The 12,757-nt window shown below is 37.2% G+C and overlaps 1 protein-coding gene across 3 annotated transcripts in view; it reads right to left on the minus strand.

The window, feature by feature from the left end:
- Positions 1-9,622: 9,622 nt before the first annotated feature.
- Positions 9,623-12,757, minus strand: part of RASGRP3 (RAS guanyl releasing protein 3) — an 86,141-nt gene continuing 83,006 nt past the window's right edge. For all 3 annotated transcript variants that reach the window (XM_087863739.1, XM_087863738.1, XM_087863737.1), the window contains one exon: positions 9,623-11,278. In XM_087863739.1, the coding sequence (XP_087719865.1) occupies positions 11,270-11,278 (9 nt within the window). In that variant the 3' untranslated portion in view covers positions 9,623-11,269. The remainder of the gene's footprint in view (positions 11,279-12,757) is intronic.

Here is a 12,757-nt window from a genome sequence, read left to right on the forward strand (position 1 = left end):
AGCTATAGAAAAAGTAAGAGTGATGGTGTGTGATACTGCAAAGAATGCTAAATTTGGAATTTTTAAAAAAACTGTTTATTAATTTTGAATAGCTAATAAATTCAAAATGTAGAAAGAAGTTATTCAGTGAAGTCTCCTCAATTTTGTCCCTCTGCCATACAGTCCTCCCCTACCTCTCCTCCCCCTGACAGACATCTAATTAGTTAGGGGTGTGTATGTGTCCTCTTTCAGAGATATTTTAAACATATAAAGAGAATATATTTGTTTTTTCCCTCCACTTGTACACAAATGATGGTATGCAATATGTTACCCTCCTCAGTTTTTAATTCTCTTGTGACCAAGTGTATCTTGAGAGCTCACAAGCAAGAGCCTGATCTGGACACGTATGGCTGGGGTTTGAAGCCTGGTTTCACTACTTACGATGTGTCCTTGGGCCTGGTAAGTTTTCTGTGCCTCAAGTTTCTCACTGATAAGAATTCAGGTTCCTGCAGAGATTCAATGAACGGCCGTATTCAGAAACTACTTAGAACGATGCCTGGCATAGTAAATGCCATATTAGCTGCTGCTACGACTGCTATTGTTACTATCATTATCATCTTTAGGTTACATTCCCAGACACAGAATTACTAGGTCAAAAAGAAAATACGCATCAAATATTGACAGATGTTGCCAAAACAGTCTTCATCAAGGTTCCACAAATTTACATTCCCAACAGTGATGTGTGAATTGAATGTCTACTTCCCCACATGCATGCCAAGAAAGTATTTAAATTTTCTGAGTCTGATGAGTGAAACTGTTACTACCGTGTAGTTTTAAGTTATATTTCTTTTTAGTGAGGAGGGTAACATATTGTATGCTCTGGGTTTCTTTTGGCGTAAATTATCTGTTCAGTTCCTTTGCCCATTTTGTTTGAAATCCAGAACTTGAATTCGTCTTAATGTATTTGTAGCTCTGTGTACTGTGTCATACTTAGAAAGGCTTTCCCTATCTAAGATAATAATTTAAAATATTTATCCCATAGTTTATAATATGGTTTGATTCTTTTCCATTTAAATCTTTCATTCATTTGGAAATCATCATGGTGTAAGTTTTGAGCTATAAATATAAATGTATTTTAAGCTTGCTACCCAGTTGTCCCAAATTATTTTACTGAATATTTATTTTCTGAAATGATATGGGATGCCTACTTTATCATATACTCAATTACCATATTGCTTCTTCTATTTCTGGACATGCTATTCGTTATCTATCAATTCATACCCTTGTAATATTCTTTCACTTTATGTTTCAGTATCTGATGGAGCTAATTAGTACTCACCCGTTAGTCTTCTTCAGATATTGCCTAAGCTATTCATGTTTGTTATTTCCTCCCATGAACTTCAAAATCAATTTGCTAATGGAAAAAAATTTTTTTCCTCTTAGAGTTTTTTTACAGATTACAGTAAGAAATTCAAAGGTTCTCTTGAAGAAAACTGACACTTTCATGATGTTTTCTTCTAATCCAAAAATTTAGTGCCTTTCTAATCATTTCAATATGCTTTTATGTCTCTTTGAAGCATTTTTTTTGTTTTTTTTAAAGATTTTATTTATTTATTTGACAGAGTTTTTTACATTGTGTAAAATAGGGAACACAAGCAGGGAGAGTAGGAGAGGAAGAAGCAGGCTTATAGTGGAGGAGCCTGATGTGGGGCCCGATTCCATAATGCCGGGATCACACCCTGAGCCGAAGGCAGACGCTTAACCGCTGTGCCACCCAGGCGCCCCTCTTTGAAGCATTTTAAAGTTGAATTTGTTTCTTTTTAAATTATTATTAAAGATTTTACTTATTCATTTAGAGAGACATTGCGTACACAAACAGGTAGGGGCAGAGGGAGAAGGAAAACGAGAATCTCAAGACCTCAAGCAGACTGCGCACTGAATGCAGAGCCTGACATAGGGCTCAATCCCAGGACCCTGAGATCCTGACCTGAGCCATAATCAACAGTCAGATGCTTAACCAACTGAGCCACCCAAATGCCCCTGCTTGTTTCTTATTAAGTTTATTCCTTGATATCTCAACTTCTTTCTGTCACTCATAGATGAGGTCTTTTGTTATATCTTCATATTGCTATCTGTATTTATGAAAACTTTTTTTGTCTTTGATATCCAACTACTTTATTGATTTTTCTCTTTGTTGTAGTAAGTTTTCAGTTGATTCTCTTGGGTCTCTCTCTTTTTTTTTTTTTTTTTTTTTAGATTTTATTTATGTACTTTCCAGAAAGAGCCTGTGCACAAGCAGGGAGAGCGGCAGAGGGAGAAGTAGACTCCCTGCTGAGCAAGGAGCCTATTGTGGTACTCAATTCCAGGACCCTGGGTTCATGACCTGAGCCAAAGGCAGATGCTTAACAGCTGAGCCACCCAGGCATCCTTGTTCTCTTGGGTTTCTGAAAACAGAGTCATATCATAATAATTATTTTACCTACTATTGATATCCCTGGGGTGCCTGGGTGGCTCAGTGGGTTAAGCAGCTGCTTTCAGCTCAGGTCACGATCCCAGGGTCCTGGGATCGAGCCCCATGTCCAGCTCCCTGCTCAGTGAGGAGCCTGCTTCTCCCTAGCCCTCTGCCCTTCCACCTGCTTGTGTTTCGCTGTCAATAAATAAAACCTTTAAAAAGTAAAAAAACAAGTTTACAAAAGAATAATTTAAAAATATTGACACCCCATCTTCTTTTTATCTATTTGTATTAATACCTCTCAAAGCAATGTTAGATAATAGTGAGGATAGGCCTTCTTCTTATCTCAGATAAGACCTGAATATAAATGCTTGCAGTGTTTCCTCACTAGGAATCATGCTGGTTTTGGGGTTGAGGTAGATAAATTTTAATCACATTCAGAAATTTGCATCTATTTTTATTTTTAATACTATTTACATCAAAATGTGAATTTTTCAAATGTTTATTTAGCATTTATTAAGATGATCATATATTTTCACTCTTTTGGTTTATTAACATAATCACATATTCATAGATAAATGAATATTGAACCATCCTTAAAACTCTACCTTCATATGAGATTATTCTAGCTTTCTTACTTGGGGCAATTCTTACTGAGTTTGGTGCCAGCACTATGTTGCTTAATAGAAGAGATTTTAGAAATTTTTTTCTTCCTTCTACAATAATGTAAGTTACACTGAAACTATACTTTGAAAGTCTGATAATATTTTCTAGTAGAACCATCTGATAACTTTGAACAATCACTCTTCAACAATGCCACTTTTTTATTAAGTCAGTTTTTGCAGATTGTTTTCCTAGAAAATTATCAATTTTTAACTAGGTTTTTTTTTTGGTCTAGATTTGAGTGAAGTAGCCACTTGCTTTACTTCTTTCTTGTCTATTAATGTACTCGTGTATTTAAGACTTTAACTTTCCCTCTGTGTACTGCCCCTGCTGAATCCTGTAGGCAGTTTGTACAATGTTTTCATGATCAGGTGTTACACCTTCTTCAATTTCAATTTCCTCTCTGAGTCAGGAATTGTTTGAATGATATAAAGAGGTGGGCTTTGTTTACTTTTGTTTTAATTTCTGGACTTCAGGGATGTTATTTTTTTGGTTTTGCCATCAAATTCTAATTTTATAGTATTATGATACAGTTTTATCTGTATTATTTCCAAAATTTTGAAATTTACTGGTATTTTCCTTGTGACCTAACATACAGTCAATTTTTGTGAATGTTTTGTTGAAGATAGAGCAGGAAATGTATCTGTGTTTTCCAACTGCAACCTCAGTATGTTAATGCATCAATTTTTGACATCATGATTTAGAATACAGACTCTGAAGCCAAACTAACAGGATCCAAATCCCAGATTCACTATTGGGATGTTATGCCAATTACTTAATTTCTCCATGCCTCAGTTTCCTCATCTGTGAAAAGGCTGCAATGGGAACATCTACCTCTTAGGATTGCTGTGAGGATTAAATGGGCTAAAACGTGAAAAGCATTTATTTCATTGTCTGGAATGAAATAAACACCATATGTGTATTAGCTGTTATAATTATTTAGATTCACCTTGTTAATTATCTGGTTCGTCTAGAGCAGCACTGTCCAAATGAAGTCTAACGCAAATCATGTATGCTATTTTTTATTTTTATTTTTTTAAGATCTTATTTTTAAGTAATCTCTACACCCAATGTGGGGTTCAAACTTACAACCCCAAGATCAAGAGTCAAGTGCTCTACTGACTGAACCAGCCAAGTGCCCCCTGTGTGCAAAATGTAGCCATGTTAAAAACGTGAAAAAGGTATAATTATTTTTAATAATATATTTTATTTAACCCATTATATCAAAAATCTTACCTATGCAACATGTAATCAATATTCAAAATTTCTTAAGTAACATATTTTACCTTCTTTTTGGTGTACTGTCTTTGAACATTTTAATTTGGACTACCCACGTTTCAAGTGCTTGACGACCACGCTGGGTAGTGCCTGGCATTTTGGATGGCACAGGTCAGAACTTATTTTTTGTGTACTTGGTACTTGGTATAGCATGGACTGAGAAGGTGAAACAAATCTTATACCATGAATGTATTTCTGTGTTTTTCTTGTTAAATGTCCTATACTTTTCATTCTGTAAGTGTTGATGCTCTGTAATTTGGTGAAAAAATATTTGTAATTATTGTATTTTCATTGTGGGCTATATTCTTTAGTCTTACAATAGGCCTGCCTTTGTCTCATTTTGTGCCTTTTGCCTTGAATTTAATTTTGTGTGATACTCTATTTATGAGTAATATTTTATCTTTGTTTTTCATTTACCTGATACATCTTTCCCTGTTTTTTTAACTTTTCAAGCATCTGTATCACTGATGACAAGGGTCTCATACATAGCTTAGAACTAGGTTTTCTGTACCAGTCTGAGAATTTTTTTACTAGTTGAGTTTAGCCTGTTTACATTTATATGACAGGTATATTTGAAATCAGTTCTGTCTTATTATTTCAGGATTTGTTTTCCATTTTTATGACTTTTAAAAGTTATAAGGTCTCTTTGCTTTGGTTTTTGTATTCTGGTATTTAGAAAGATTAAGAATTTTGTTCCAATATTTACCTTTATAACTATGCAGAACTGCCTCCACCTTCTATTTCTCTAGAATTACTAAGAAAAGTCATTGGAAACCTGGAAATAACTCCAAAGATGGCTTCACGGCTTTTGGGTCTCATTCTAACGTAGTGTCTAACAAGCATAACTAAGGGTCATCGGGTTTTCTCGAGCAGCGATTCTCAAAGCAGTATCCAACCAGCAGCATCCGCACCTACATTACCTCAGCGCTTGTTAGAAATGCAAGTTCTCAGGCCCTACTCCAGACCAGCAAAATCAGAAACTCTGTGGATGGGGCCCAACCGAGTGTTTGAGCAACACCTGAGGATAATTCTGATGCATGGGCTGTGTTTCTCAGACAAGAGCAATTTTGCCCCATAGAGAACATTTAGAAATGTCTGGAGATATTTTTGGTTGTCACAGCTTGAGGGAGAAGAGGATGTGCTCCTGGCATCTAGTAGTGTACCCTGCAATGTGCAGGAGAGCCCCCAACCCTTCCCCCCGAAAATCATCTGCAAACAAATGTCAAACAGAGTTTGAGAAACTCTCTTCTAGGGGAATATAACTTTGCTATACTATTTATTATGGATTAGGACCCAGACGCTAACTTGAAGAAAACTTGATAAGATGCAAACGATTTTTATCTGGTAGAGATTCAACTTATTTCTGTGCAGTAGAGAAGATAATCTAAATCTTAGGGTTGAATTGCCTAGCAGGATATTGCGTTAGCTCTCTCTTATTGTGTGACACAATACCCTAAAACTTAGTAGCTTAAAACAACACTAAGCATTTATTATTATCATGGTTTCTGTGAATCAGGAATTCATTAAGTGGCTTTGATATGTGGAGAAACAATTTTCACATGCTCTGTAACAATGTGGCTTGTTTGTTTTTGGGTGAGAGGTCTTCTGACAGCTGTTTAAGTATCCACCCCCCCCCCCCACGTCCCCCAGGGTTTTTGTTTTGTCTTAACTGTTTTTAATTTTGAGCTTTTATCCAAATTTGTGGGAAGTTCATTTAGGGAAGGAGCCAGGATAATGTCCTGGGCAGGTGAAATTTGTCATGATCCTGGGTTTTGTACGTAAGTTCAATTAGCAAAGGCTAATAGGCAGAGATTGGCAATTGTGGATTTTTTTTTTTCCCCACCACAAGATTGTAGCACTCTGCTATGGTAGAGACAGATGGTTTTCTTGCAAATACTCTCTGTCTGGGTGCTCTGCCTCTGCTTCTCAGAACCAAACGGGGTCCAGAAAACTCCTGCCACTGGCTGGTGCATGCATTCCTTCTGATGTGAACAAAGGACTTCAGAATGGGCCTCTTTGTGTTGAGAGGGGTACTTGTAGCTCTCTTTGTAATCTCTCTATTGCAGGGACTTCTCTCCAGGTCCTCCTGCAAGCCTGATCAATCTCTGATGCTGTGGGCTCATCTCTCCTGTTGGGCCCAGGATTTCAAAACCCTCCTAGTTGCTCTGCAAATGGAACTTGTTTCTTGTTTTTATTCCCCTTATGGTTTTTTTAAAATGATTTTCAGTAAGATTAGAAGTAATAATTTCTTTTTCCCTACTTTCAAAAAAAAGATCTTATTTATTTATTTGACAGAAAGAGCAAGAGAGAGCACAAGCAGGGGGAGCAACAGAGGGAGAGGGAGAAGCAGGCTCCCCACCGAGCAGGGAGCCGGATGTGGAGCTCTATTCCAGGACCCTGGGATCATGACCTGAGCCGAAGGCAGACGCTTAACTGACTGAGCCACCCAGGCGCCACTTCCCTACTTTATTTTTTAACTACAAAACTTCAGAAAAGCTTAAGAAATAGTACAATGAATATCCAGACCCTTTACAGAGATTTAGCTATGGTTAACATCCTGCCACGTTCGCTTTCTCGCTCTACACAAAAACTTTTTCTCCACGGAACCATTTTAAAGTAAGTACAGATACTGATACTTCATCCCTAACTAGGTTAGCCCACATCTCCTAGAAATGAAGACGTTCTCCTACATACCAAGAAGTCATTATCACACTGAAGTGAACAAACTTTCATTCCATAAGTTATCTAGCATATACAGTATTTCCCATCAGCGGGGAATAGATTCCGAGACTCCCCAGCGGATGTCTGAAACCGCGGATAGTGCAAACCTAGAGAGGGAACGTTTTTCCTCTACATACGTCCCTGTGGTAAAGTATAATGTATAAATTAGGCACAGTAAGAGATTAACAACAATTATAATAAAACACAACATAACAAAATACTGTAATGAAAGGGATCTCTCTCAAAATATCTTAACGTGCTGTACTTACCCTTCGCCATCTTGCAATGTGATGACAAACTTCCCGCGTGTTGAGACGAGGTGAGTGATGCCCGCGTTGTGACGCCAAATGTTGCAGCGTCTGACGTCTGACGTAGCATTAGACCACTAATGACCTTTGACCTTCTGACAATGGGTCAGAAGGAGAAGCACCTGCTTCCAATGCTGTTGACTGCAGGTAATTGGAACTGTGGAAATAGGAGCTGTAGAGAAGGGGAACTGCTGTCATCCGTATTTAAATTTCCCTAATTGCTGCCCCCAAAGTCTCTGCTTTATTTATTTTTGGATCCAAAATCCCATCAAGGTTTACAACACGGTATGTGGCTGTTGTGTTTCATTTGGTTGATGCGTTTCATTTGATCCAGAACTGCTCCGTCCCTCTTTTTTTTTTTTTTAATGACATTTTATTTTCACAGTATTCAGGCCTTAGAGAATGCCCCCAAGCAATGCTTTCCTTATGCTATTTTGTATAAACCGCAAGTCATTTTGTTTCTGAATAGATATGAATTCCAACATGCTTGTTACCTTTTTAAAAAGAAAATACTTTTCTTTGAGGTCTGAGTACACTCTAGACTTCAGCAAGCAAGTTTTGGATGTAGCTTGGAGGAAGCGATTTCCTGATGAGCCTTAAATCGCAAGGGGTTTCCTATCATGACCACTTTCAGTAGGTGTAAAATATATTCTGGTTATCAAATGAGTGGTATACTTTTTATTTTAAAAGTTAATTGTTTTCCTCTTGTCTGCCTCTATTAAACTAAATTCCTTCAAGAGCCAGTCTTAAGCCTAGCTATGCGTTGACCTCAATTTCTCTAAACTCATTTACATTTTACCCTTTTGGTTTCTTAATCTTGCCTACCTATTTTCAAACAGAGAGAGAATAGCCAATGTTAGGAAACAGACCAGAATTAACCCTACACACACACATAGTGCTAGGAATAAGAAAAACGTCTTGAAATATTTTTCATTTCTACTTCTTCATTTAAATAATTCTTTTTTGATACAGAATTTATTTAAATGTTGGGTTTAGAGCCTTCAAAGTACACTACCATGTAAACCCATAGTCTGGGATCTTGTAGACAATTTTAGAAAAGAACCCTGTTTAACTGCAAAGTCATATTGACTTACTTATAAGGTCTTTACAAAGTACGTTTACATAGACTCTTTGACCTGATCTGTACAAGAGCTCTGTGAGGTAGTTGAGGAAGGGGTGAAATCTCTCATTTTCAAATGAGGAAATTGAGGCTCACACAGCTGTACATGACTTGCCCTGGGTTTCGTGACTACAAGTGGCAGAGATGATATTTAAATCCGATTGTGGATTGCATGCCAGATGCATGCTGCAATATCTCACTTGACTGAATTTACCTTCTCAGTCAAAAATCAATGTGTTTATTTCAGGAACGCTAAGGTTCTTACCATCAACCACAGTTTGGTGCTCCCTTCTGTAGGAGTCCTGCCTTCACCGTTAAACAGCAAGCCCTTCAGACCTTTGGAGAGACTCTGTTACCATGGACATTTGGGGACGTTATTGCTGCAGGAGGCTGCCACTAACAAAGTGTTCAGTACCAATTAGGGCCACCCTCTGGTTAGGCAGATCTAAAAAATGCATCAATCCCATTTGTACATCCTTCAAGAAGACTCAGTTGCAGCATCTAACATATTCTCTCCTGGTCCTGATAATAGTCACTGTTAAGAGTCTGGTTTTGCTTTTGCCTTTCACCTAAAAGGTGTTAATGATCATTAAACCTACAAAAGGAAGGTCTGGAGGGACCAAATGTCATAGTTCTTTTTGCTTCACCATGGGTTTGCCTAATTTACTTACCTTACCGATAATGGGAAACTGACAGATTGGAAACATCAGAGTTGTGATGTTGTGAGTAAATTGGTTGTGAGTAAATAATATAATCAATATTACAAAGCAGCTTCATTGTGGATACAGAATCCTCTACAGCAGTCATAATAGTAGTGTGTGTGTGTGTGTGTGTGTGTGTGTGTGTATACACATACACGCAAATATGTTTGTTTTATTCTCTTTGTTTTTTGTATTTGTTTTTTAGTTGAGGTATATTTAGTATGTTTGTCACAGGAAGGCTGACAATATAAAACTCTTCTTATATATGGAAACTCAAAAATAACCCAAACTAAGTGACGAGTGAAATAATTGCTTTGAGAGGAAAAAGAACAATCCAAGTTTCCTTCCTGAATTTTCTTAAAATTAAAAAAAACACACACAACAAGAATGTTTCATGTACTTAAATTGCCATTTTCTGTTTTTAATTTTGTTAACATGTATTCCATTGCATTTGTGAATAGGAATAGATAGTATATATACATAGAGCCAACACTTGGGGATGGCTGCTTGCTTTTTGAGGTGCTTTGCAAATGGCGAGTGAGTTCTCTTATTACATAGCTTCTTCAAAGCTCCCTCAACTAATAACTTCATTTACTTTGCAATATTTCTGCAAATCGATTTCTGTTTGGCATGATTAAGTCAGTCCTAGCAGATCTGGAACTGTACTTTAAAGAGCCATCTCTCCCAAGGGTAGAGACCTAATGTTACTTGTCTTTGTGCATCTAGCAAAGGACCTGCCCAGAGCATATGGTCAAGTGTTTGCTGAGTAGAACGATCCTCAATTTTATCTAATGGAAAAAGAGAAGAAAGGCATTTCTTTACTGAAGTAACTGCCTCAAATAGAAATAAATCCAGTCTTATATGGGGGTACACATTTGAACTCTCAATGAAGACCAGTGCATTTCTGTGGTTACAGTTTCTCACTGGCCATGTGGCAGTAGATCAATCCCCTCGTCCACTGATTCAATCCAATCTCTCTATTTGAACACCTTGAACTAAGTTCGCTCTCCTCTAATCATATAAAAAACAGACCCAAAGGGAGACATTGAAAATACTGATACTTTAAAAGCTGAAATGAAATGTTAATCAAAGGTGGTTTCTGATTATTTGATTTCTATGACTATTCTTTTAATTGTGGATGGCAATTTCTTAGGAAGAGGACAAAAGTTCTCTTTTATAACCAACACTTTTAATTTATAACAAAGTTCTTAAAACTGTTTTCAGTTTTTAAAGAATTGCTCATTGTTTTTCATTTCACTAAGTGGTTTTCTTGTGGGTTTGTTTTTCTCCTAAACTTTATCCCCCAAAACTTTAATTGGTTTTGTAATCACTATCCACATTTCTTACTGGCAGTCTTAACAGGAGTCTTAAGAAAGATGGCTAAACCTGGTCAGATAAGACAAGTATACTTAATTTTCCCCCCATGGCAATTATAAATATCAGAAGAGTTTTCACGGCTGTGTCATAGCTTCCTTATGATGCAGAATTGATAAGACTTATGTGAATATAAATGTATGACTTGTTACACATCATAATAGCAACTGTAGGGTATGAACAATGTAAACATCTTGTGTTAGAAGAACTGCCTCACTCCAGGATCTGGAGAGATTTCCTGGTCCCGTCCAAAAAGCACACATACCAAAAAGATCTCTAAATCGACTCCTCCCCCACCAAAAGTTTACAAAAATACTGAAATAATATTCTCACAAAAAAGTAGAGTTTAGAGAATGAGTATCAAGTACATGCAGAAAAGTTTTCACTTCACTCATATATAAATGGCTCTAGGGAAAGATACAGGAGAAATCTACCAACTACATCACCCAGACTTGGTGACACCTGACTAGGGCCTGGGGAGGAGGAAATAAATAGTTCACAGGGTAAATCCTCTGTCCCACAGTCCAATCAGGGAGACCCCATGGTGTCACCAGGCAGTAAAAGTCCAAGATATCTTTTCAGATAACTTCCTGAGTTGGAGTGTTCTTCAGAATTTCTCATCTTGCTCCTTCCAAATGCCAACATTATTGCCTCCAGCGTCCTCAGCCTGAAGTCAGCCATCCTGCAATACAAATCAGAATCTGTTGTATGGCTGGGTCGCATTTAACCGAGCAAGAATATCCTTAGAAAGCAGTCTATCAGTTATATTCAAGGGAACATCTCAAACGATCAGTACTTTGTACTCTCAAGATTTAGAGGGAATGAAGAGATCATGTGGTCTACACAGCTCACGAAATCTTAAATCTTACAAAGTCCGGTAAGGTTGTTTACAACAATGTTCCCTGAAAGGTGCTCCACAAGACACAGGACTATGAAATGCTTCTTATTGAGGCTGCCCTCTTAGAAATCCACATGTACATTTGTATAAGGGCACTGAGAAAATCTGTAAGGGAGAAAGATATAAAACTACATAGGTATATAGAGAGATATGTAGCAAGAGATATACATAAACACATCAAACTTTTTTTACTCCAGCATTTCCTAGCCCTTCTATGATATTTGTTAGATTTAATTTAACAGAAGCTAAGGGAAAACAAAAAAGCATGATAAAGAAAATATACATATTCTTACTGCCAAGAGAGTAATCATGACCTGCCATCTTGTCCCTGACATCCAGGAGCTCAAAGATCACTGGTGAAATGATACGCATAGTCCCCAAAAATGTTCACACCCTTGTATTTTAAAATGAGTGTAAATCCTGGAACTTCACCAAAGGAAATACACAGATTACAAACATAAGTGTCTTTTCTGTCAGTTTCTCATTTTTACTCATAGGAGTCATAGACATCGTCTGATTCTAAATAATAAATCCGTAGATCATTTCTCCGAATGCTATTCATTGCCTTGCCTAGCAGAAAAGAAGTCTTAAATATGAAAACCCCTTTGTCTACATACTCAACTCTGATGTAATTTTGTCACATTTTTTCCTTTTTACTTTTTTCCCTCAACAAGGGTAAATATCTTTTCATTTGTTACTGATTTGGATGAGAAGGACACTGTAAAGCACATGCATATTATATACGAATACACTGTCTTCTTTAAAGCACACATGAAATTAAATACTAGTAGTCAGCGAACCACCTGTATGATTTATGACATGAGAAAATTGAAAGGGCAGGTATAATACTTGAGTATAAATATTTAATTTTCAAAGAATAAAATTATATTTTAAAAATCCAGATCTTTATCTCTATTTCCTTATAAAGATTGATGACCAGGAACTCCTACTCATGCAAGTGACTGTCCTACATCTAACAGGCTGTGAGTTTCTCCTAAGCCAGAAGCAAGGTTTAAGTACCTTGAACAGTGCTAGGCAAACAGAAGTGAGCTCATGGCTACTTTCACTGTTTATTAAGCAAAAGCAGGTACTCCTCTGAATTCAGAGGTGGTCCATGAGGTGAGCACCATCTTGAAAGCTCTAGGTAGGCATCCTATATGACTCTACCCACAGAAGCTCTTGTTTTTCCTGAGATTTCAATTATAGCCACATTGCTCATGGAAACAGCCTCCACAGGCTAGATGGTAATGGGGTGACTAGCAC

The sequence above is a fragment of the Ursus americanus genome, chromosome 7 (assembly GCF_024610735.1).
Source record: "Ursus americanus isolate L20-20 chromosome 7, mUrsAme1.1.p, whole genome shotgun sequence".
Classification (NCBI taxonomy): domain Eukaryota; kingdom Metazoa; phylum Chordata; class Mammalia; order Carnivora; family Ursidae; genus Ursus; species Ursus americanus.